Source organism: Idiotropiscis lumnitzeri, chromosome 17, assembly GCF_059441095.1.
Source record: "Idiotropiscis lumnitzeri isolate Australia: NSW breed Sydney's pygmy pipehorse chromosome 17, RoL_Ilum_1.0, whole genome shotgun sequence".
NCBI classification, from domain to species: Eukaryota; Metazoa; Chordata; class Actinopteri; order Syngnathiformes; family Syngnathidae; genus Idiotropiscis; species Idiotropiscis lumnitzeri.
This window is the reverse complement of record NC_142407.1, coordinates 2,195,961-2,218,266: the sequence shown is the minus strand read 5'-3', so window position 1 is coordinate 2,218,266 and position 22,306 is coordinate 2,195,961. Positions and strand designations below refer to the sequence as shown.

At 46.9% G+C, this 22,306-nt stretch overlaps 2 protein-coding genes across 4 annotated transcripts in view; one reads left to right on the top strand and one right to left on the bottom strand.

The window, feature by feature from the left end:
* The window catches only part of rexo2 (RNA exonuclease 2), a 72,361-nt gene extending 67,958 nt beyond the window's left edge, over nucleotides 1-4,403 (top strand). For all 3 annotated transcript variants that reach the window (XM_088279779.1, XM_088279777.1, XM_088279778.1), the window contains one exon: nucleotides 4,210-4,403. In XM_088279779.1, coding sequence (XP_088135905.1) covers nucleotides 4,210-4,291 — 82 coding nt within the window. In that variant the 3' untranslated portion in view covers nucleotides 4,292-4,403. The remainder of the gene's footprint in view (nucleotides 1-4,209) is intronic.
* The window catches only part of LOC148319697 (uncharacterized), a 156,339-nt gene extending 134,281 nt beyond the window's left edge, over nucleotides 1-22,058 (bottom strand). The window contains exons 1-3 of the mRNA XM_088280203.1: nucleotides 21,960-22,058; nucleotides 21,803-21,840; nucleotides 14,300-14,582 (exon numbers count right to left, since the gene is read on the bottom strand). Coding sequence (XP_088136329.1) covers nucleotides 14,300-14,582; nucleotides 21,803-21,840; nucleotides 21,960-22,058 — 420 coding nt within the window. The remainder of the gene's footprint in view (nucleotides 1-14,299; nucleotides 14,583-21,802; nucleotides 21,841-21,959) is intronic.
* Between the last annotated feature and the right edge of the window lie 248 nt (nucleotides 22,059-22,306).

The following is a 22,306-nucleotide window of genomic DNA, read 5'->3' as shown; positions in this document are numbered from 1 at the left end:
TGACCCAATATTCTTGTGAAAAAGTCTGACAGCAGCCGGCAGGAAGGAGCGGCGAAATCTCTCTTTGGTACAGCGAGGGTGTAACAGTCTGTCACTGAAGGAGCTGTGGAGCGTTCTAAGAGTGTCATTGATGGGTGGGCTGGGTTGTCCAGCATTGATGACAGTTTTGCCGTCGTCCTCCTGCCCCCCACTGACTCCACAGAGTCCAGGGAGCAGCCCAGGACAGAGCTGGCCCTCCTCACTAGTTTGTCCAGTCTATTTTTTTCCCAGCCGGAAATGTCTCCTGCCCAGGAGACCAATCCAAAGAAAATGACAGATGAAACCACAGAGTCATAGAAGTTCCTGAGGAGTATCCCCTGAACTCCAAAGGATCTCAGCCTCCTGAGTAGGAAGAGTCTGCTCTGACCCTTCCTATAGAGAGCGTCTGTGTTGTCACTCCAGTCCAGTTTATTTTTTAGATGAACACCCACGTACTTGTAAGTTGAGAACCTCTCAACGTCTGTTCCCTGGATATTCACCAGTGCAGGGGAAGAGTGCCGACGCTTGCAGAAATCCACCACCAGCTCTTTGGATTTCTCAGCATTGATTTGGTGGCGGTTCTGCTGACACCAGTCCACAAAACCCTGTGTAACCCCTCTGTACTCCCGATCGTCTCCGTCAGTGATGAGGCCGACAATCGCAGAGTCATCAGAGAACTTCTGCAGGTGACAGGTTGTGGAATTGTATTTGTAGTCCGAGGTGTGGAGGGTGAACAGGAAGGGAGCCAGAACAGTTCCCTGCAGCGATCCCGTGCTGCAGAGGAGTACGTCAGACACACAGTCCTGTGTTCTCACGTACTGTGGCCGGTTTGTGAGGTAGTCGTGGATCCATGTGATGAGATGGTGGGCCTCTCCCGCCTGCTCCAGCTTGTTTCCCAATAGTGTGGGCGGGATGGTGTTGAAAGCACTGGAGAAATAAAAAAACATGATCCTCACCGTGCCCCCCGCCTTCTCCAGGTGGGAGAGTGAAGTGTGGAGCAGGTAGATGATGGCATCATCCACACTGATGCCAGGCTGGTATGCGAACTGGAGTGGGTCCATTGAGGAGCTGACCAGGGGGCGCAGATGGACGAGGACCAGTCCCTCCAGGGTCTTCATCAGATGAGACGTCAGCGACACTGGTCTGAAGTTGTTGAGCTCCCTCGGATGGGGTGTCTTTGGAACCGGAACCAGGCAGGATGTTTTCCACAGCTGGGGGACTCTGCCTTGCTTCAGGCTCAGATTCCACACAGCTGGTCTGCGCAGGATTTTAGGAGCTGGGAGCTAATCCCATCTGGACCTGCTGCCTTCCTCGCCTTCATCTCCCTCAGCTGGTTCTTCACCTGAGATGTTGTGAGGAACAAGGCTGAGCAGGAGGAAGTGGTGGTTGTCTGATGTGGCTGGTAACTGGAGCCTGTGGAGAGAGAGAGGGGAGAGAAGAGAGGAGAGAGAGGGGGAGAGAAGAGACAAGAGAGAGAGAGGGAGAGAGGGTCTCGTTCGCAGTGGCAGTTGGGGTTGGTGGGGGCTGCAGCAGGGGAGCCTGAGCGGGGGCAGGCATTTGATCAAACCTATTGAAAAATAGGTTCAACTCATTTGCCCACTGAAGCCCCCCCCTTCTGGGTCTTACCCGGTTGTCCGTGGCCTGAGATGGTCTTCAGGCCCCTTCAGACATCCCTGGCATTGTTCCATTGGAGTTGTTCCTCCATCCGCATACTGGAGAACTTTTTCCCCTCTCGGTTCCTCCTTCTCAGCTGACGCTGCACTCTCTTCAGCTCGTCCTTGTCGCCTGACACAAAAGCCCTCTTTTTCTCCTTCAGGAGAGCTTTAATGTCCGGTGTGATCCAGGGTTTGTTGTTGGAGAAACATCTTACAGTCCTGGTGGGAATGGTGTTCTCCATACAGAAGTTAATATAGTCTGTAATTGTGTCTGTTAGACCATCAATGTCCTCACCGTGAGCTTCGCTGAATACCTCCCACACAGTTGTGTTGAAACAGTCCTTTAAGGCCTCCTCGGCTTCTCCGGACCATCGCTGAACTGTGCGTGTCACAGCTGGCTGCCTGCGGATCAGAGGTTCGTACACAGGCAGGAGAGCAACCAAGTTGTGGTCAGCTTTGCCCAGCGGGGGGAGGGGCAGTGATGTGAAAGCCTCCTTGGTGTTGGCATAGAAAAAGTCCAATATTTTATTGTCTCTGGTGTGGCAGGTTACATATTGTGTGAATGAAGGCAGAGAGGAGGAAGGAGAAACATGATTGAAGTCACCAGATAAGGAGCAGGGCATTTGGGTGCTGTGTTTGTAGCCTGCTCACAGCTGCAGTCAGTACGTCACAGGCTGTCTCACTGTTAGCAGAGGGTGGCACGTACACTGCCACCGCGATCACATGGCTGAACTCTCGCGGTAAATAGAATGGACGCATGCTAGCAGCTAGCAGCTCAATGTCTCGACTGCAAAGTTGATCCTTAACAGTTATGTGCCTAGGGTTACACCATCTATCATTAACAAACACAGCCAGTCCTCCCCCTTTCCTCTTACCGTTCTCCAGTGTCCTGTCCGCACGTAGGATTTGGAAGCCGTCCAATTCCACGACGGCGTCCGACGTTAGCTCTGTTAGCCACGACTCTGTGAACATCAGCAAGCTAGCCTCTCTGAAATTCCTCTCATGCCGGGTTAGCGCTGTTAGCTCGTCCATTTTATTGGGAAGGGATCTAACATTCCCCATAATAACAGACGGGTGGATGGAGTGGTATCATCTCCTCCTTGCCTGGCGTTTAGCCCCCGCACAACATCTCCGTCTCTTCCTCCTCAGCTCGCGGGGGATATCGGGTCTCGCTCCGGGAGCCGACGCGGGGTTAGCACGGAGTGCTAACAGCTGATCTCTTGAGTACACGATCGATCCGTAGCTCCGCGTTTCGTCTCTGGACACGATCGCGCAAAAAACAGCCCCCAACAGCAGTAAAACCACCGCAAGTTGGATGTCCATTGTTGCGATGAGGTAAAATGAAATAAAATAGGGTAAAGGGAAAAAACACACGAAATAGGCTCAATAGTGAACCACGCTGCTGTAAACCGTGCAGCCACTTGTGCGGCGCCGGAACCGATATATAAACATGTGATACCCGCAATTGTTTAGAACAAAATGTGTAAACATCAATCTGATGAAATAAATGAGTGAGGTATATTTTACTGTAGACTAATTTTTATATTGCTTTAGTTCTCTTCACTTAACTAGGAATGGAGAGGGAACAAAGTGTAAATAAAATCTTAACTAACCAAAATGTCTTTGTCAGAGAGGTTAATTTCCATCACCAATCCTGGCTTGCTCGGCGGCCACTCTGGAAAGTCACTCTTTAAACCTAAAACGCACAACAGAGCAACGCAATTAATAACAAGAAATGAGTCAAAGAAAGCAGGACCAATATTAAGCACAATAATTAATCATTCAATGTGATAGTGCAACATACACATAATATTCTTATTTGTGTGCATACTTATACAGCCTTGGTGCCCGTAAAATGTGGTTAACCCCGGTGGACGAGAGGGTAGCCTTCCTCTGCCTTAGGGTGGGAGGCGGGTCCTGACTGTTGTCTGTGCTTATTCACCAAAGCGATGCTGTCAGGCAGAAGGAGTCCTCTTGGGCCTTTTTGGCCTGTGGGACTCCGGAGACAGCTGACAGGTACCGTCTGGCCAAGCGGAATACAGCTTCTGTGGTTGCTGAAGCAAATACTCAGGCATGGGAGGAGTTCGGTGAGGCTATGGAAAACAACATTCTGGTCCACCATCCGCCGTCTCAGGAGAGGGAAGCAGCACACCATTAACACTGTTTATAGTGGGGATGGGGTGCTGCCATTATACTTCCCAAATACTTGTGGGCCTTTTACTTGTTGCGATGGCTGGGCTGTGAGAAAGTGAGGCGCTTGCTATGCAGCCAAAACAGAAAGACAAAGTTTTTGGGCCATTGGGAGTGGCCAAAGAAAAAATTGCCAGAAAAGAGTAAAAGTAGGGTCTAATCACAATTCTGTTCCTGTGACCCAGACCCTACATTTATTTGTGACCTGAGCGTCTGCTCGCTAAGTGGAGCTTGTGTAGCCTCTCTGTTCTTTGGGGTGAAGTGTGAAAATATTGTGTCCTGTATCAAGGAAGGTTAAGGCGTGAAGATCATTCAAAGTGGAAACAGATTTTGTTTTCTCTTTCAGAGCCTTGGAGGACATCATGGAGAGCATAAAAGAGCTGCAGTACTACAGAGCCAGCATCTTCAAAGCCACTATTGAGAAATAGCACAAGATTGTTAAAAAATGCGATGATGAGGGGGGCGCGTGTGACCCTGGGGAACATTCTTTTTTTCCTACATTTCAGTCCGATAATAAAGTGTAATTCCACATACACTCCAGTAGTTGGCAGTGGCGCTCTCATTGTCCATTGTGCACAGCAAGTATTAACTCTATGGTGTAGGTTTGTTTTGCAACAAAAATGCCATCATTTATATCTCAAATTATTTGTATTAAAGTTTTACCATGTATGCACCACAATATAACAACAGAGTGCACACAATATACTCACAAAAAAATAAAATAAATAAAAACATTTACAGACAGGTCTACTGCCGGAGGTTTTTGACTAAAATAATCTAAGAATGGTTGCCACACCTCATAGAACCTCTGAGCCAAGCCCCTGGTAGAGTATTTCAGTTTCTCAAGTTGTAAATGGGACATCACATCCCTAAGCCAGCGATGATGTGATGGACTAACAGGCAGTTTCCAATTAAACAAAATGAGGCGTCCGGCCAACAAAGAGGAGAAAGCCAGGGCCTCAGATTGGGCGACAGATACTTTTACTTTGTCTGGAACCACACTGAATATCGCAATCAAAGGATTCGGATTAATCTCTTTGCCGGACACAAAAGAAAAGGTGTCAAAAACTGAAAGCCAAAAGTGCGAAAGACATGGGCAAGACCAGAACATATGGCAGAAAGTAGCTGGTACCTGATGGCACCTGGTGCAAGTTGGGTATGTCTGGGTAAATCTCAGCAAGTCTGTTTCTCAATAAGTGTAAGCGATGGAAAACTTTAAATTGAAGTAACCCATGTCTCTGACGCATAAAGATGATGAATGTATTCTTTTAATTGCCAGATGCCAAATGTTATCAGGAATATCAATTCCAATTTCCTTCCACCAAGATTCCTTGATACGAGCCAGTGATAGGGATGCCAACTTTTGGATGCCGCTTGTTGGAATTTATCTTTATATCAATGTTAGAATTTAACTTTAACCCAATGTAAACTCAAATTAGTAATCTGACTCCAATTTGCGACCTTACCCAACTCTCACTCATCCAACAATATGCGCGCTCGTTCTGCAATAGAAAGGTATCAGGAAGCCGGCATTTTCACGCACAAAGTGGATTTATTCCCAATACAGAATTTCTACATGGCACCTGGTTCTCGAGTCCCTCTCAATACAACTCTACACCTCTCTTGCCACCAGCGAATGTGTTCTACCACCGAGTTGCCCAGTACTGATTCATACTATACAACATGCAAATGGCACAGACAAAAGCATCCTGGCATGATTCTATTGGCTATGTGTATTGCAGTTAACTTTAGCTCGCTCTCATTGGTCTTTCTCCTCCCGCCGAATCCCGTGACGACTCCTCCTGCTTGTGCTATCCCCCGATGGCCTCTCCTTCGTCCACTGGTCCCGGAGTCATCTCGTCTCGCTCAGCACCATCTGCTTCTAAAACATTCCATTCCTGCACAACCCCCGCAACCAGTTTCGCTCCACCAATCACACTCTCAGCATTTTACAATATCACATTTTCATACATTGGATGCACCAACATCTAATGAACTATGTTAAGCTCAAACTCTTATATTCCTTTAATAGTCAAAAGTATGAAATCCTTTAAGTGTAACCGAAGTTTAGACCATGCTAATGACCAGACACTCAGGAGAGGAATGCAGGAAGATTAGATCACAGCTGCACCACAGGAGGTGTGAACGAGACCCCTCTGAAACAATGGACTTCCATGCCAGGATCACAAAAGTGGCTCCGAGCAGTCTAACCTTTGTTCAGTTTTAAATTGACTGCCATTTACATTATCCTTTACGCTATACAATTTGCTCACCATGCCCTTCTACCTAGGATCCCCCTCCATCCACTCATCAAGCCATCCGTCTGGGCGAAGTGATGGAAAAGTAAAATATTTCTTAACAAAAGCTCGTGTGAGCAAGATCACCCAGCAGCTGCTCGAAAGACATGAACGCCCCATCTCTGAACAGATCTTTGTCTCGCTTCAACCCCTCGCTGGCCCATAATTTGAACCCTGCGTCCATGAGCGAAAGGGGAAAGAGTGCATTTGACACAATCGGAAGAGAGGGTGAGGCCTGTCTACAACTAAAGTGTGTCCTGAACTGTGCCCAGATACGGAGCGAGCTGCTCACCACAGGGTTAGTCAAGCGCTTTTTACTAAGTGGTAGTGGGGCACACACCAATGATGACAGCGACTCAGGATAAGTGGAGCATTGCTCCATTTCAACCCATATCATGACGCCGCCAGCATACAACGCCGACATCCAATACATCAATTTATGAATGTTTGACGCCCAATAATATTGCATGAAATTTGGAAGTGCTAGCCCTCCATCCTCCCTCTGTCTTTCAAAAAAGCTTTCCTAATGCGTGGCATGGTCTTATTCCAGATAAAAGTGGTAATTGACATCAAGTTCCCGAAAAGAAGATTTAGGAATAAATACAGGCACAGTTTGGAACAGGAACAGGAACCTGGGCATATTCATCGTCTTAACTGAATTGACTCTACCAGCCAATGACAGTAGCAGTGTAGAGCAACAAACAAGATCCTGTTTAGCCTTATCCAAAGTTGTCTTAAAATTTAATTTAATTTAAATAAATCAGTATACCTACGTGTCACAGTTATTCCAAAGTAAGAGAAAGATTCAGATGAGACCTGCCAGGGGTAAGCCTCAAACAACATCTGACTAGACAACTCATTAACCAGGAATAGGGAGCTCTTAGAGAGGTTAATTTTGTAATATATATATGTATATATATATATATATATATATGTATATATATATATATATATGTATATATATATATATATATATATATATATATATATATATATATATATATATATATATATATATATATATATATATATATATATATATATACTGCTGGCCTTCTACCACTCGTCCATCGAGAGCCTGCTGACGTACTGTGTCTCCACCTGGTACAGCGGCTGCACTGAGGCGGACAGAGTGAGGCTCCAGAGGACGGTCAAAACAGCGCAAAGGATTATTGGCTGCCCTCTCCCCTCACTGTCGGACATCTACACCGCCCTCTCAACATTGTCAAAGACAATACCCACCCAAACTCACACCTGTTTGATGTGATGCCCTCTGGCAGGCGCTACAGGTGCATCAAATCAAGGACTAATAGACTGAGAAGCAGTTTCTTTCCAAGAGCCATCTCCATTCTAAACTCTCACACACACACACGACCACCCCTACCTTGCAGAACAGCAACGTGATGTGTTTTTATATATCCTATCCAGTATTACTTTCCATTGCACTAACTATTCTCTTATTTATCTAATTTATATATTTATCTGAATTATTGTATTGCACTGGAGAGGTGAGCTCTCTAATCTCGTTGCACACTTGAGTACAATGACAATAAAGGGATTTCTGATTCTGATTTATGTATATATATATATATATATAAATAAATTTATATATATATAAATATATACATATATATATATATATATATATATATATATATATATATATATATATATATACTGCTGGCCTTCTACCACTCGTCCATCGAGAGTCTGCTGACGTACTGTGTCTCCACCTGGTACAGCGGCTGCACTGAGGCGGAAAGAGTGAGGCTCCAGAGGACGGTCAAAACAGCGCAAAGGATTATTGGCTGCCCTCTCCCCTCACTGTCGGACATCTACACCGCCCTCTCAATATTGTCAAAGACAATACCCACCCAAACTCACACCTGTTTGACCTGATGCCCTCTGGCAGGCGCTACAGGTGCATCAAATCAAGGACTAATAGACTGAGAAACAGTTTCTTTCCAAGAGCCATCTCCATTCTAAACTCTCACACACACACGACCACCCCTACCTTGCAGAACAGCAACGTGATGTGTTTTTATATATCCTATCCAGTATTACTTTCCATTGCACTAACTATTCTCTTATTTATCTAATTTATATATTTATCTGAATTATTGTATTGCACTGGAGAGGTGAGCTCTCTAATCTCGTTGCACACTTGAGTACAATGACAATAAAGGGATTTCTGATTCTGATGTATATATATATATATATATATATATATATATATAAATGTATATATATATATATATAAATATATATATATATATATATATATATACATATATATATCATCGGCATCAAAGTCTCGGAAGACCATCAATTTCTTGTGTCTGGAGGAGGTTAGCTCTTCACGCAGCTTCTCCTGTGGCTGGTGAGTCTAATTCGGGAGAGGCAGACACTGCCGCAGACGGCGCAAGTGTGGGCTGGAACCGGTGCTGGTGTAGTCATGGTGGCTTTTTGCTTCCTCAACTTCCTTTTTGTTTCTCGGTGTAGAGCCAGGGCGGTTTCGTGGGTCTGCAGTCCATTTCCTAAAGCTTCTTTCCATTTCTGACGGTCCAGTGCGACGTCTTCCCATGTGGCTGGATTGATGTTGAAGGATTTGAGGGAATGCTTGCAGACATCCTTGTATCGGAGCAGTGGGCGGCCTACCCGCCTCTTCCCTGACTGTAGCACAGCATACAGAGTGTCTTTTGGCATGCGGCCATCGTCCATGCGACGGACGTGGCCCAGCCAGCGGAGACGCCGTTGTTTCAACAGGGAGTACATGGTGGGTAGCTGTGCTCTCTCCAGGATAGCGCTGTCTGTGACCCTGTCCTGGCAGGTGACTCCCAGTATACGTCTGAGACAACGCAGATGGTAAAAGTTTAGCCTCCTGTCATGGTGTGCATGGGGAGTCCAGGCTTCGCTGCCATACAAGAGAGTACTGACAACGCAGGCTCTATACACTTGTACCTTGGTATGGATGGTGAGCCTGCTGTTCTCCCATACTCTGGATGTTAACTTCCCAAAAGCGGAAGCTGCTTTCCCAATCCGACTACTGAGCTCAGCATCGAGTGACAGATTGCTGGTGATGGTGGACCCGAGATAGGTAAAGCTACTCACAGCTTCCAGTGTGTAGTTGTTGATGGTGATGGAGGGCCGGGCTGTAGTCCCCTGGCCCATTGTCTTGGTTTTGTTTAGACCAGAGGTATTCAATTAAAAGTCACAGAGGTCCACGACGAAAATTTCTTCCAATTAAAAGGTCCGAACCAAAGTCCAACTTCCCGAAATGTCTAGCCTATGTTCACATTTTTATATAGTTTCAATATTTAGTCATTTCCAACAGAGCGCACTCATATACTAAATATTTAGCAATGTTTCCATTAAACACCTTTGCCAGTCAAACAAATATAAGGCCTTTATTTCACATTCAAGAAAATGTGGCTCCAGGAATTTAAGGGTGCCACTTCCAGAAAAAAACAATAAAATATCTCCTGCAGAAATATATCAAGTGCTAAGCATCCTTTACCTTTTTTTTTTTTAAATCAAAGAGTTATCAGCCTAAAAAAAACCGAAAGCCTAATTATCCAAGTAAACCAGGTCAACATGTTCAGTACACAATCAATAAAAATGGCTGTCCTCATGAAAAACTAATTCAAAATGAGCTTTGACACCACTTTTTCTTTTGAATATTTTTTTAACTTCTCTTAATGAGAAAAATGAGTTTGTGACTGCCCTGCCAGTGACTTAAATCTGGGTTGGAACGGAGTCAGGGCCATTGGGATTTGGTAGATTATTTCACACATGTGGGCTTTGTGTTTTCCTTTAAATAATGTTTGTGCAACCACATTTAAGCACTGCTTCACAACTTCCCCATCACTTGAAAGTTTTTTTATGTTTCCCCAAAATCCATGATACTTTTACTGAATATTCGTTTGCATGTCGCTGGGATGTAAACGAAAATGTAAAAATCTGTTGTACTGCACTCGAAGGTCGATGTTTTTGCGTGCGCTCACCTAACTGTGCACTGTGTTTCGTAGTGGCGCTTCGCAATGTTGCGACGGTTACGGAGCATATGATGCACACTGGTTTTGAATTGGCTGCACCCAGAACGAAACTAAATTTCTCCGTCCATTCATTAAAAACAAGACGCATCGATCTCGCTAACTTTTTAGCAAGGCATGCTGTCAGCAGCACTCTCTTCCGGTCTGCTGCGCAATTGGCAGTGGATCGTAAACAAAAGATTTGATTGGCTCAAATCAGTGACGCCTTTTCCGTATTTACTAGAATCTCAGCGCCAACGTTTGTGAATGCGCCCTGAAAAAAATTCATCATAGATTGGCCATGGGTCCGGTCCGAACCATCCCGCAGTCCCAGACCGCGGTCCGCCATTTGGTGATGCCTGATTTAGACTGATGGTGAGGTTGAAATCTTGACATGCTTGGCTGAACCGGTCGAGGAGAATCTGCAAGTGTTCCTCGGTGTATGTTGCCAATGCTGCATCATCGGCAAACAACATATCCCGGATGGTGAATGGTCTGACCTTTGTTTTTGCTTTCAGTCGGGAGAGATTGAAAGAGTTTGCCGTCTGTCCTGGTGTGTAGGTAAACTCCCTCAGTTGATGTTCCAAAGGCTTGGCGCAGGAGGAGAGAGAAAAATATCCCAAACAGAGTGGGTGCCAGCACACAACCCTGTTTGACACCACAGCAGATGTTGAAGGGTTCAGAGGTGCACCCATCGAACTGGACAGTACCTTTCATATCTGTGTGGAATGACTGGAGGATGCTGAGGAGTCTAGGTGGGCAGCCGATCCGTTCCACCAGTTGGAAGAGTCCACTCCTGCTCACCAGGTCGAAGGCCTTGGTTAGGTCGACAAAGGCCATATACAGAGGTTTATGTTGCTCTCTGCACTTCTCCTGCAGCTGTCTCAGGGTGAAAATCATGTCAAGAGTTGATCTTCCTGCTCTGAACCCTGCCTGTGACTCTGGGTAGATCTTCTCTGCGAGGACTTGGAATGTATTTAGTGCAACTCGAGCAAAGAACTTGCCGGTGATGCTAAGTAGCGAGATGCCGCGGTAGTTGTTACAGTCACTCCTGTCTCCCTTGTTCTTATACAAGGTGACAATGTTTGCATTCCTCATGTCCTGTGGGACAGAGCCTTCTCTCCAGCAAAGGCATAAAAGCCTATGCAGTCTATGCAGAAGGGCAGGCTTCCCGCACTTAAGAACTTCAGAGGTTATACCATCAACTCCTGGAGCTTTCGCACTGGTCAGGCTGTTGATGGCTTTACTGAGCTCCTCAGACGTTGGTTCCATGTCGAGCTCTTCCATGACTTGTAGGCGTCCTACAAGCCTGAGGGCTGCATCAAGACACTATTGTCCCTAGCGTACAGCTCTGAGTAGTGTTCCACCCATCGGTCCAGCTATTTAGAGCGGTCAGTGATGGTTTCTCCTGAGGCTGATTTCAGTGGAGCGATTGTGCGGGGTGATGGTCCGAGGGCCTTTTTAATGCCGTCGAACATGAGCCTGATGTTGCCTCTTTCAGCAGCTGATTGTATATCGCTGCAGAGCTGAAGCCAGTAGTCGTTGGCACAGCGTAGAGAGGCTTGTCTGAGCTTCCTCCTAGAGGATCGGAGGGCCTGTAGAGTTTGCGTGTTTGGAGTGAACTTGTAATTTGTGAGGGCGATGCGTTTTTCCTCAAGAATTGGTGCCAATGTTGTTTGGTTGGCATCGAACCAGTCATTTGGCTTACCCTGCTTTTTGCCAAACACTGTCAGGGCTGTGTTGTAAATGGTATCCCTCAAGCCATCACAGTATTGCTGGGCAGAGCAGTCCAGGGGTGGGTCGGGGAGAGAATCCTCAAGGGCACGGAGGAAGGCTCTAGCTTTGGTTGGGTTGTATGTACTGCTGCTGTCGATGCGGGGGGCTCCTTTGGGTTTGGATCTGTACAGGTTTTTTGCTTGTAGCTTGACTCTACAGAGCACAAGCGAGTGATCTGTGTCGCAGACTGCACTGTGAAGGCTGCGTGTTTGAAGGATGCTTCTGAGATCAGGCGTGCATGTTATGATCAAGTCTAACTGGTGCCAGTGACCTGAGCGTGGGTGTCTCCAAGAGACTTTGTGGATGGGTTTGGACTGAAAGAAAGTATTGGTGATGCAGAGGTGATGGTATGTGCAGAATTCCAGAAGGCGCTGCCCGTTTTCGTTCAGTTTACTGATACCATGGTGTCCCAAGCAGGATGGCCAGGAGTCATGGTCGGCTCCGACTCTTGCGTTGAAGTCGCCAAGGAGGTCAAGGCGTTCTCGGCTGGGGAGGTTTTTCACAGACGCTTCGACTTCATCGTAAAACCGGTCTTTTATTTCTTGGGGGGAGCTGAGTGTTGGAGCATACACACTCACTCGGTGGACAGGTCCCGTGGATGTATTGAGGCAGAGAGCCAGGATTCTCTCTGAGCCGCCTGTGGGGGGTACCACTGCTCCCAGGAGTGTGTTCCTGACAGCAAACCCTACTCCATATTCCCTGGTTTCCTCAGGGTGTTTCCCCCGCCAGAAAAATGTACAATCCTTTTCCTTGAGGGAGCCAGATCCATGAAGTCGTGTTTCCTGGAGGGTCGAGATGTCAATTCTGCGCTTCAGAAGTTCGTTGTTTATGTCTGCAGTTTTACGGACATCACTGACCTCTTGTAGGTTGTTGCTAAACCCGGGTGTCATGGTTCTGACATTCCAACACCCCAGGCGTAATGCTGGAATCTTCTGTGGGTTCTTTGTCTTGCGCAGAGCGTGATTTTACAGCCTGCTTGTTCGGGTGTATCCCTAAGCTCCGTGCACCCAGTGGAGCAGGCAGGCTGTGGCCGGATAGCACCTTATTGGCTGGGGGCTGCCCAGCTTGACGCGGGCGGTAGCTGTCCAATGAGACCAAACATCTCTCCCATCGCCAGAGGTAGCCCCTGGCGCCCATACTCTACGCCAATTGAGAAGGTAACTGCTAACCTCCTGTGTTGTGTCTCCACCAGTCAGTGGAGCTGGAGTGTCATCTCCAGTGCACAAGAAGCCTGGGCAAAATTGTTATGGAAGTCTTGCGTTTCCCAGGCAGCAGGGCTCCCCTCTCGGCCTTCCTGTTGTTATCCAAAGGAACGGAAAACCGCTACGTTTGGCAGCAGGTTGGCTGCAGGAGTTGCCAGAACACCGCTTTGTTGCAAGCATCTGCCGAACGGAGTCCAAGCCGGGTTTTCTGTCGGGGTTTGCTGCCTTGGCCTTCCCGGTCCATACGATGCCCACAAGGCAGCGGGGGGAAGCGGGGTGCTATTTAACCCATAGCTGGGACAGTGGTTAGCGGACATTATATATATATATATATATATATATGATTATGATTATGATGACAAAATGACAGTGTTAATGCATGCTGCGACAGCACATACTGTGCAATACAAAACCATAAAACCATGACGAAAAAAAAAAGGCAATGCAACATCCACTAATACAGAGTAATCTAAAAGTCCTGAGACACACATCTTAATACATCAATCAGGGATTATGATTCTTCCCATACAAATCACAATTGTAACAACATTATGGATAATCAGATGCTTGGGGAAGGTCGTGAAAAGCGCTTTGTTCCAGCTCCAGCTGTTGTGGAATGCGCTATATAAATAACATCGTATTGTATTGTATTGTGTGTATGTATATATATATATATATTAGAATTAGAATTAGAATTTTAGAATTAGAAATCCCTTTGTCATTGTACTCAAGAGTGCAACGAGATTAGAGAGCTCCCCTCTCCAGTGCAATACAACAATAATAAAGACAAATATATAAATTAGATAAATAAGAGAGTGCAATGGAAAATAATACTCAATAGGGTATATAAAAACACATCACGATGCTGTTCTGCAAGGTAAGCGTGGTCTCGTGTGTGTGTGAGAGTTCAGAATAGAGAAACTGTTTCTCAGTCTATTGGTCCTCGATTTGATGCATCTGTAGCGCCTGCCAGAGGGCATCAGGTCGAACAGGTGGGAGTTTGGGTGGGTATTGTCTTTGACGATGTTGAGAGCCCTGCTGAGGCACCGGGCGGTGTAGATGTCCGACAGTGAGGGGAGAGGGCAGCCAATAATCCTTTGCGCTGTTTTGACTGTTCTCTGGAGCCTCACTCTGTCCGCCACAGTGCAGCCGCTGTACCAGGTGGAGACACAGTACGTCAACAGGCTCTCGATGGACGAGTGGTAGAAGGCCAGCAGCAGCTTCCTGTCCAGGTTGAATTTCCTGAGGACTCTCAGGAAGTGCAGACGCTGGTGGACCTTCTTTACCACTGTTGTGGTGTTGTGAGTCCAAGAAAGGTCATCGGAGATCTGTACTCCCAGGAACTTGAACGTGTGGACCCTCTCCACACACACGCCTTCGATGCAGAGGGGGGGCGGTACCGTCTTGTTCCTCCTGAAGTCGACGACGATCTCCTTTGTTTTTGCAATGTTGAGTTGCAGTCTGTTGTCCTCGCACCAAGCCGTCAGCCTCTTTACCTCCTCTCTGTAGGCTGTCTCGTCACCTTCAGAGCTGGTGGACCTTCTTTACCACTGCTGTGGTGTTGTGAGTTATATATATATATATATATATATATATATATATATATAGCACTGATTTGCTGATCACTTAAAATCACTGTGCAGTTTAAGACCCAAGTTTGAGACTGATGGGCAGGACAAAAGTGGTCTCAAGGAGAAAGTGTCTTTTTTGCTCAGCGGGACATAGATCTGTCAACTGCATAGCAATGGAAGGAAATTCCATGTTTTCGTATGATGGAGCCTTGGGGCAGCAAGTATAACGAAAACAGCAAGGGCCCCAAAACAGAACCTTGTGGGACACCGTACAACAAAGGGGCACAGTGGTACTCAGTGCTACCTAGGCGAACACAGAAGATCCTGCAAGTAGGATAAGATCTAAACCACTCTAGAGCACTACCGCTAATGCCCACCTGGTGCTATAAACAAGCCGGAAGAATATAGTGGTCCACCGTTTCAAACGGTGCAGTTAGATCTAACAAGACAGGGCATACATAGTCTCCAGTGTCGTTTGCCGGGAGAATATTATTTAACACTCGTAACAGGGCTGACTCTGTGCTATGCATTTTCTTGAAACCTGACTGGAAAACCTCCATGACGTGTACATCAAAAAAGGATTGAAACTGCATGTGCACCACGTTTTCCAGAGTTTTAGAAATAAAAGGCACTTTGGAAATTGGTCGAAAGTTTGACAGAATACCTTGATCAAGGCCAGGTTTCTTAAGCAGGGGTTCCACCACATCATGTTTAATATGTTGGGGGACTAAACCAGAAGAGAGACTGCTGCTGATAATTCCCAAATCCGATTTGCTTATACTTGGGAGAACTTCTTGAAAAAACACCATCATTAGACAACAGGTTTTTATTTAGCATTTGGAGTCATGCAGTGTACCAGCATCAAACTGGATGGAATGAGGGATCATCATACCAAGTGAATGTCCATGTCACTGAGGAACCGTCACACCAAGTGGATGACCAAGGCAATTAGGTGAAGATAATCAAGCAAGATTATGCAGAAATATCCTCTTCAACAACATTGAAAGACAAGACAATCCTCCTGCAGGTGTCCTCAATAGGCAGTTATATGGACAGACCTTCTCGTACAATGTGGCTTGGGAAGCGAATCACTGTACTTTGTCCTCACTGTGATGTGCAGCTACATAAGAACAGCCTGAAAAAACGTTCACAGGAAACACACAGGAGTAGACACATCGCTGCCGATTCTTGTCTTGAGTCTGTATGCATTGATGAACGGAACGGCTCATATGCAGTAAAGAAGTCATTTCTTTGTCCTGTTGTACCTATGCACCTGGAGAAGTAAAGCTGGGGGAAGGACCTTGAAATCATATGTGAGTCCAGTGAGTGCCAACATGCACGGAACTTGGCAGTTAGGAGTCGCTTGATGTCATTTCTATGTCGTCATTTCCACTCAGTGGACTACTTTCATAATAATCCCATATGCCATCCAGACTGTACTAAGTGAAAACACAATCAGTGAGATGATGAAAAATAAATGGTTTGGATAAAACCAGAAATACCAGTGTCTCCAGCTCTAGTCACAGGCAGCTTCTTCCAATGGGCCAGTCTCTGTTGATGTCACAATGGGGTCTGAGTACAAACATGTTCTAGAAACCAAAAAAAAAAAAAAAAACGAATACCTGGCACTGCCCAAGTTCCAAACCAAGAATGTCATGCCTTCATAAATATATGTCAAAATGACATTTATTTGAGACAGAGGAATATCTTTAGGAAGGTAAGGAGCACAGATGTCACAGAACCACTGTGACCAAACAAGAATCATCATCATCATCTGATAATGGCATCACGTTCCCGCCTAAAGATCGCCTGAAAAAAATTATCTCATATATTTACTTTTCGAAAAGTACCTTACTGTTCTACCAGAGCATGTCCTGGTTGTGAAAAATGAAGCGTATGCAAGGTGTCTATATCCTCAATTAACGATGCATTCTTTGTGTCCAGGGTAGTTCTTGGTCCATCAGTGCTCATTACAAAACAAGCACAAATTGTCACGATCCGTGTCTGTCATGCCATGTGTCTTTTGTTTTGACAGCTGTGTGGGCGTTCCTCCAGCGATCGTCTCGGGCCGGGCCATCAGCAGCTGCGAGACACGCCCACCAGCTCCACACCGGACTCCTATTCACACACTGATTGCACGCACTATTTAAGACACTTACACTGACTCCCCAGCGTCGGATCGTTATCCCACGTCGCTCATGTTCATGTTCCACGTTCTAGTTCGCTCTATTGTTAATGTGTATCTTGTTACTGCGTTTTTGTGTTTTCGTCTCCGCCAGCTATTGCTCGGTGCGCTTTCTGTTTATCACTTACCTGATTGGATTCCTCTTACCCTTGTGCGGTAAGCTATTTGCGTTGTTTCTTTCACTTGCCTTTTGCAAGCGCTTTTCGTTCCTCCGTATTGCCTTTTGCGTCCTGGTGAGAATCCCCACCAGCGCTTTCTGTTTTCCCTCGTCGTTAGTTATTTTTCATAGTTGCTATAGTCGATAGCCCCGGCTAGTTCACGATTGTATATTGGAGATTGCCTATTCTAATTATTAATAAATATCTTTGTATCACATATTTTCTCGTGTCTGCACTTGGAGAGTGTCCACACTTACTGCAAAGGATGTAGTACATGCGAAATGCTTTACAGGTAACAGGAGAATCAGAACGGGTTGCACAATTTTGTTGATGGACTCATATTGACCTTAAGCCTGTGCATGTTCTTAAGGAACTCAGTCCAGGTATTTAAATTACATATCGCCGGTCTTGGGTGAGAACCACCGATGACACCAATTAAATATATCTTCACAAATCTATCCTATGGGTTAGTCCCAAGTATATATATATATATATATATATATATATATATATATATTGACTCGCCCCAACCGTCACACCCCTGCACTTCATGCTCCAACTCCCCCCCACTCACCGTAGAGGAACACGATGTGATGCGCGCGCTCCTGGCTGTTAACCCCAGGAAAGCTACTGGACCCGACGAAATACCAGGCAAGGTCCTCAGAGCATGTGCCCACCAACTGTCACATGTTTTCTGCAGGATCTTCAACCGCTCCCTGGCTCAAGCAGTCATCCCCTCCTGCTTGAAAACTTCCACCATTATTCCTGTCCCCAAAAAGTCACCCGCCGTCCACCTGAATGACTACCGTCCTGTTGCTCTCACGCCAGTCATCATGAAGTGCTTCGAGAGGCTGGTTCTCCAGCACATCACGGACTGCCTTCCTCCCACTCTGGACCCCTACCAGTTTGCATACCGGGCTAACAGATCCACTGAGGACGCCATCGACACTGCTCTGCATGTTGTGCTGGGCCACCTGGAACAACAGCAGAGCTATGCAAGGATGCTCTTGTGGACTACAGCTCGGCATTCAACACGATCATCCCAGACATCCTCGTCGCCAAACTGGACATTCTCGGCCTCCCTGCCCTCACACGCATCTGGGTTAAGGACTTTCTGACCAACAGACCCCAGACTGTGTTGCTCGGCCCCTACACGTCCTCCACCCGCACGCTGAGCACCGGTTCCCCTCAAGGATGCGTGCTGAGCCCTCTCCTATACGCCCTCTACACCTACGACTGCAGCCCGGCCCACGGTAACAACACCATCGTCAAGTTTGCTAACGACACGACAGTGGTCGGTCTGATCTCGGAAGGTGACGAGACAGCCTACAGAGAGGAGGTAAAGAGGCTGACGGCTTGGTGCGACGACAACAGACTGCAATTCAACATTGCAAAAACAAAGGAGATCGTCGTCGACTTCAGGAGGAACAAGACGGTACCGCCCCCCCTCTGCATCGAAGGCGTGTGTGTGGAGAGGGTCCACACGTTCAAGTTCCTGGGAGTACAGATCTCCGATGACCTTTCTTGGACTCACAACACCACAGCAGTGGTAAAGAAGGTCCACCAGCGTCTGCACTTCCTGAGAGTCCTCAGGAAATTCAACCTGGACAGGAAGCTGCTGCTGGCCTTCTACCACTCGTCCATCGAGAGCCTGTTGACGTACTGTGTCTCCACCTGGTACAGCGGCTGCACTGAGGCGGACAGAGTGAGGCTTCAGAGAACAGTCAAAACAGCGCAAAGGATTATTGGCTGCCCTCTCCCCTCACTGTCGGACATCTACACCGCCCGGTGCCTCAGCAGGGCTCTCAACATCGTCAAAGACAATACCCACCCAAACTCCCACCTGTTCGACCTGATGCCCTCTGGCAGGCGCTACAGATGCATCAAATCGAGGACCAATAGACTGAGAAACAGTTTCTCTATTCTGAACTCTCACACACACACGAGACCACCCTTACCTTGCAGAACAGCATCGTGATGTGTTTTTATATACCCTATTCAGTATTATTTTCCATTGCACTCTCTTATTTATCTAATTTATATATTTGTCTGTATTTGCTGTATTGCACTGGAGAGGGGAGCTCTCTAATCTCGTTGCACTCTTGAGTACAATGACAATAAAGGGATTTCTAATTCTCTAATTCTAATTCTAATATATATATCCATCATCTATACCGCTTCTCCTCACTCGGGTCGCAGGGGGTGCTGGAGCCTATCCCAGCTATCTTCGGGCTGTAGGCGGGGGACACCCTGAACTGGTTGCCAGGCAATCGCAGAGCACAGAGAGACAAACAACCATCCGCGATCACACTCATACCAAGGGGCAATTTTAGAGTGTTCAATCGACCTGCCATGCATGTTTTTGGAATGTGAGAGGAAACCCACGCAGGCACGGGGAGAACATGCAAACTCCACACAGGGAGGCTGGAGCCGGGTTTGAACCCACAACCGCTGCTGTCTCTCACTGTGAGGCCATTGTGCTTACCAGTCGGGCCCCCGTTCTGCCCTGTTATTGTTGTGTTTGTGAGTATTTAAAGGAGGTCTAAAACGGTTCACAACCTGAGATTTTTAAACACCCGGCTGAGACTTTAGGTTCAAGGTAGAAGATTGATGTCAGGGGTAGTGAACAGGCACGTAGCATTCTCTCCTGAAAATCTCTCCTTGTACAGATAACAGGAAAATGGTGAAACTTTGGAAGAAATGGTTAATGGGCTGTCACTTGGGGAGACAGACTGAAAAAGTCGAAATCCCCCACAAAAGAAAAGGAAATTGAACAGAAATTTCCGGGATGTACAAAATACTTAAAGAAATGGGACAAGCATTATGACTTTGACCCTAAATTGGCGGGGTGAAGGAGACGGGGGAGTTAAGGACCTGTCTATAAGTCGGGTAAACAATTGCGGCAGGTAAGAGTTTGGCATGAGGAGTGAAGGATTGTATTACAAGTAGTGGCATTATTTTAAACACTGACTTGACAGAATGTCAATCATGACATGTAGTAGGTTAAGATTTACTGAATATGTAAAACGTTATCAAATGAAACTAGAAGCACCGTTCACATGAATGACTGGGATTGTAAAGATAAAGATAAAGATGTCCTTTATTAGTCCCACAATGGGGAAATTTGAGGTGTTACAGCAGCAAAGATATAGATCACACAGAGTCGGCGGCGTAAGTAGCCGTTAATGTATAACATTAGCAGCAGACATTCATAAAAAGGATGCAAATATACACAGTATAAACGTAGTGTAAGGAAACACTCCTAATGCCTGTCCATTATACAGTGGGGGAAACACTGTAATGATAAAAACTACTGAATGATTCAAAATACTGCAATGATAAAAATATTGCAATGATAAAAGTACTGTAATGGTAAGAGTACTGAAATGATAGAAAAGTACTGCAATGATAGAAAATACTGCAATGGTAAAAGTACTGTAATAGTAAAAGTACTGCAACGATAGAAAAATACTGCAATGATAAAAGTACTGCAATGATAAAAGTACTGTAATAGTGAACGTCCTTCAATGATAGAAATACTGTAGTGATAGAAGTACTGTTATAAGAATACTGTAATGGTAAACAAAATACACCATTGGTCAATATTTAAGTACACCATTGGCTGAAAGTACAGTAGTAGTGTATATTGCATCCTCGGACTGCACAATTGCACTAATGCCCTCCCGTTTGTAGGCATGACCCAATGTTCTTGTTAAAAAGTCTGACAGCAGTCGGCAGGAAGGAGCGGCGAAATCTCTCTTTGGTACAGCGAGGGTGTAACTGTCATGACCCGTGTCGGTCATGTCAGGTGTTTTTGTTATTGTTTTTGTCACGCTCCTTCCCCCACGCCATGTGTGTTTGTTTTTGTCAGCTGAGTGGGGCGTTTCCCCTCAGCACTCGTTCCTCACCAGCCACGCACCTGTTCCCCGTTACCGTCACACACCTGATCCCCATCTGCTCACTTAATGACTGGACTATTTGAACACCTCATCCCGACAGCTCAGCGTCGGAACATTACTCCCTGTACGGACTGTCACGGCCACTCTCATTCTCGCCCTCGCCCTCGCCCTCGCTCTTGCCCATGCTCATGCCCACGATCCCCAGTGTTTGTCACGGTCCTTGTTACTTGTCATTTTTGTTCTGTTTAGTCACGTTTAGTTTGTCTTTGTCATTTCGCACCCTGCCACGTTTGTTTGTCCACGCCACGTTGTTTTTCCTCGTTTGATTAATTTAATAAATTCCCTTTAGCTTACCCTTTTCCCTTCTTCCTCGCATTCTGGGTCCACCTCCTCCTCGCCTCACCGGCAGCCCCTGACAGAATGTTCCGACCAACTACGGACCCAGCGGGAAGCTCTCGGCGACGTCATCGTCGTCACCGATCGGACAACCACCCTCATCAGCCTGCCGACCAACCCCGTGCCCTTCACGTAGGATCAGTTTTTTGCACCTCGTCTGTTTCTCCTCATTCGTCTCGTGATAATATTAACGACTTCCCACCGGTTATTTCCCCCCACATTATCATTGATTCGGACTACGATGAAGATTTAGAGCACCACGCCATTTCACCCCCTCACTTGTTGGCCGACTCAGATCATGAGGTTTTTTTCGAACATATATACAAACGCAACACAGATTCGGTTAGGACCCGTCACTTTCCTCCCATCGAACAATTTCCGTCACCCTTTTCTTTGACCGTTTTGAGACCACCTCCCACGTTACCTCGCGTCGTTCACCTCGTTCACCGTCTGTTTCCGCACCTAGTCACGTTCCCCTTGCGTTTCATAGCTCACGTTCACCAGCAACAGTAGTCACGGTCCCTCATGTCTCCCGTTCCCCTGACTCCCTATGGCGGCAGGCTGATAGGCCCCCGTCTCGCCTGCGCCCGGCTCGACTGCTGCGCTCGGCCCACAGCCGCCTCCACGTCAGCGGCTGCAATAGAGGTCGCCTCCAGTTCTGCTGAGTCCCGTGCAGGCATCCCGCCGGTTGCTGAGCCCCGATCCGGCTCCCCGTCAGCGGCTGAGCCCCGTCCCGGCTCCCCGCCAGCTGCTGAGCCCCGTCCCGGCTCCCCGCCAGCTGCTGAGCCCCGTTCCGGCTCCCCGCCAGCTGCTGAGCCCCGTCCCGGCTCCCCGCCAGCTGCTGAGCCCCGTCCCGGCTCCCCGCCAGCTGCTGAGCCCCGTCCCGGCTCCCCGCCAGCTGCTGAGCCCCGTCCCGGCTCCCCGCCAG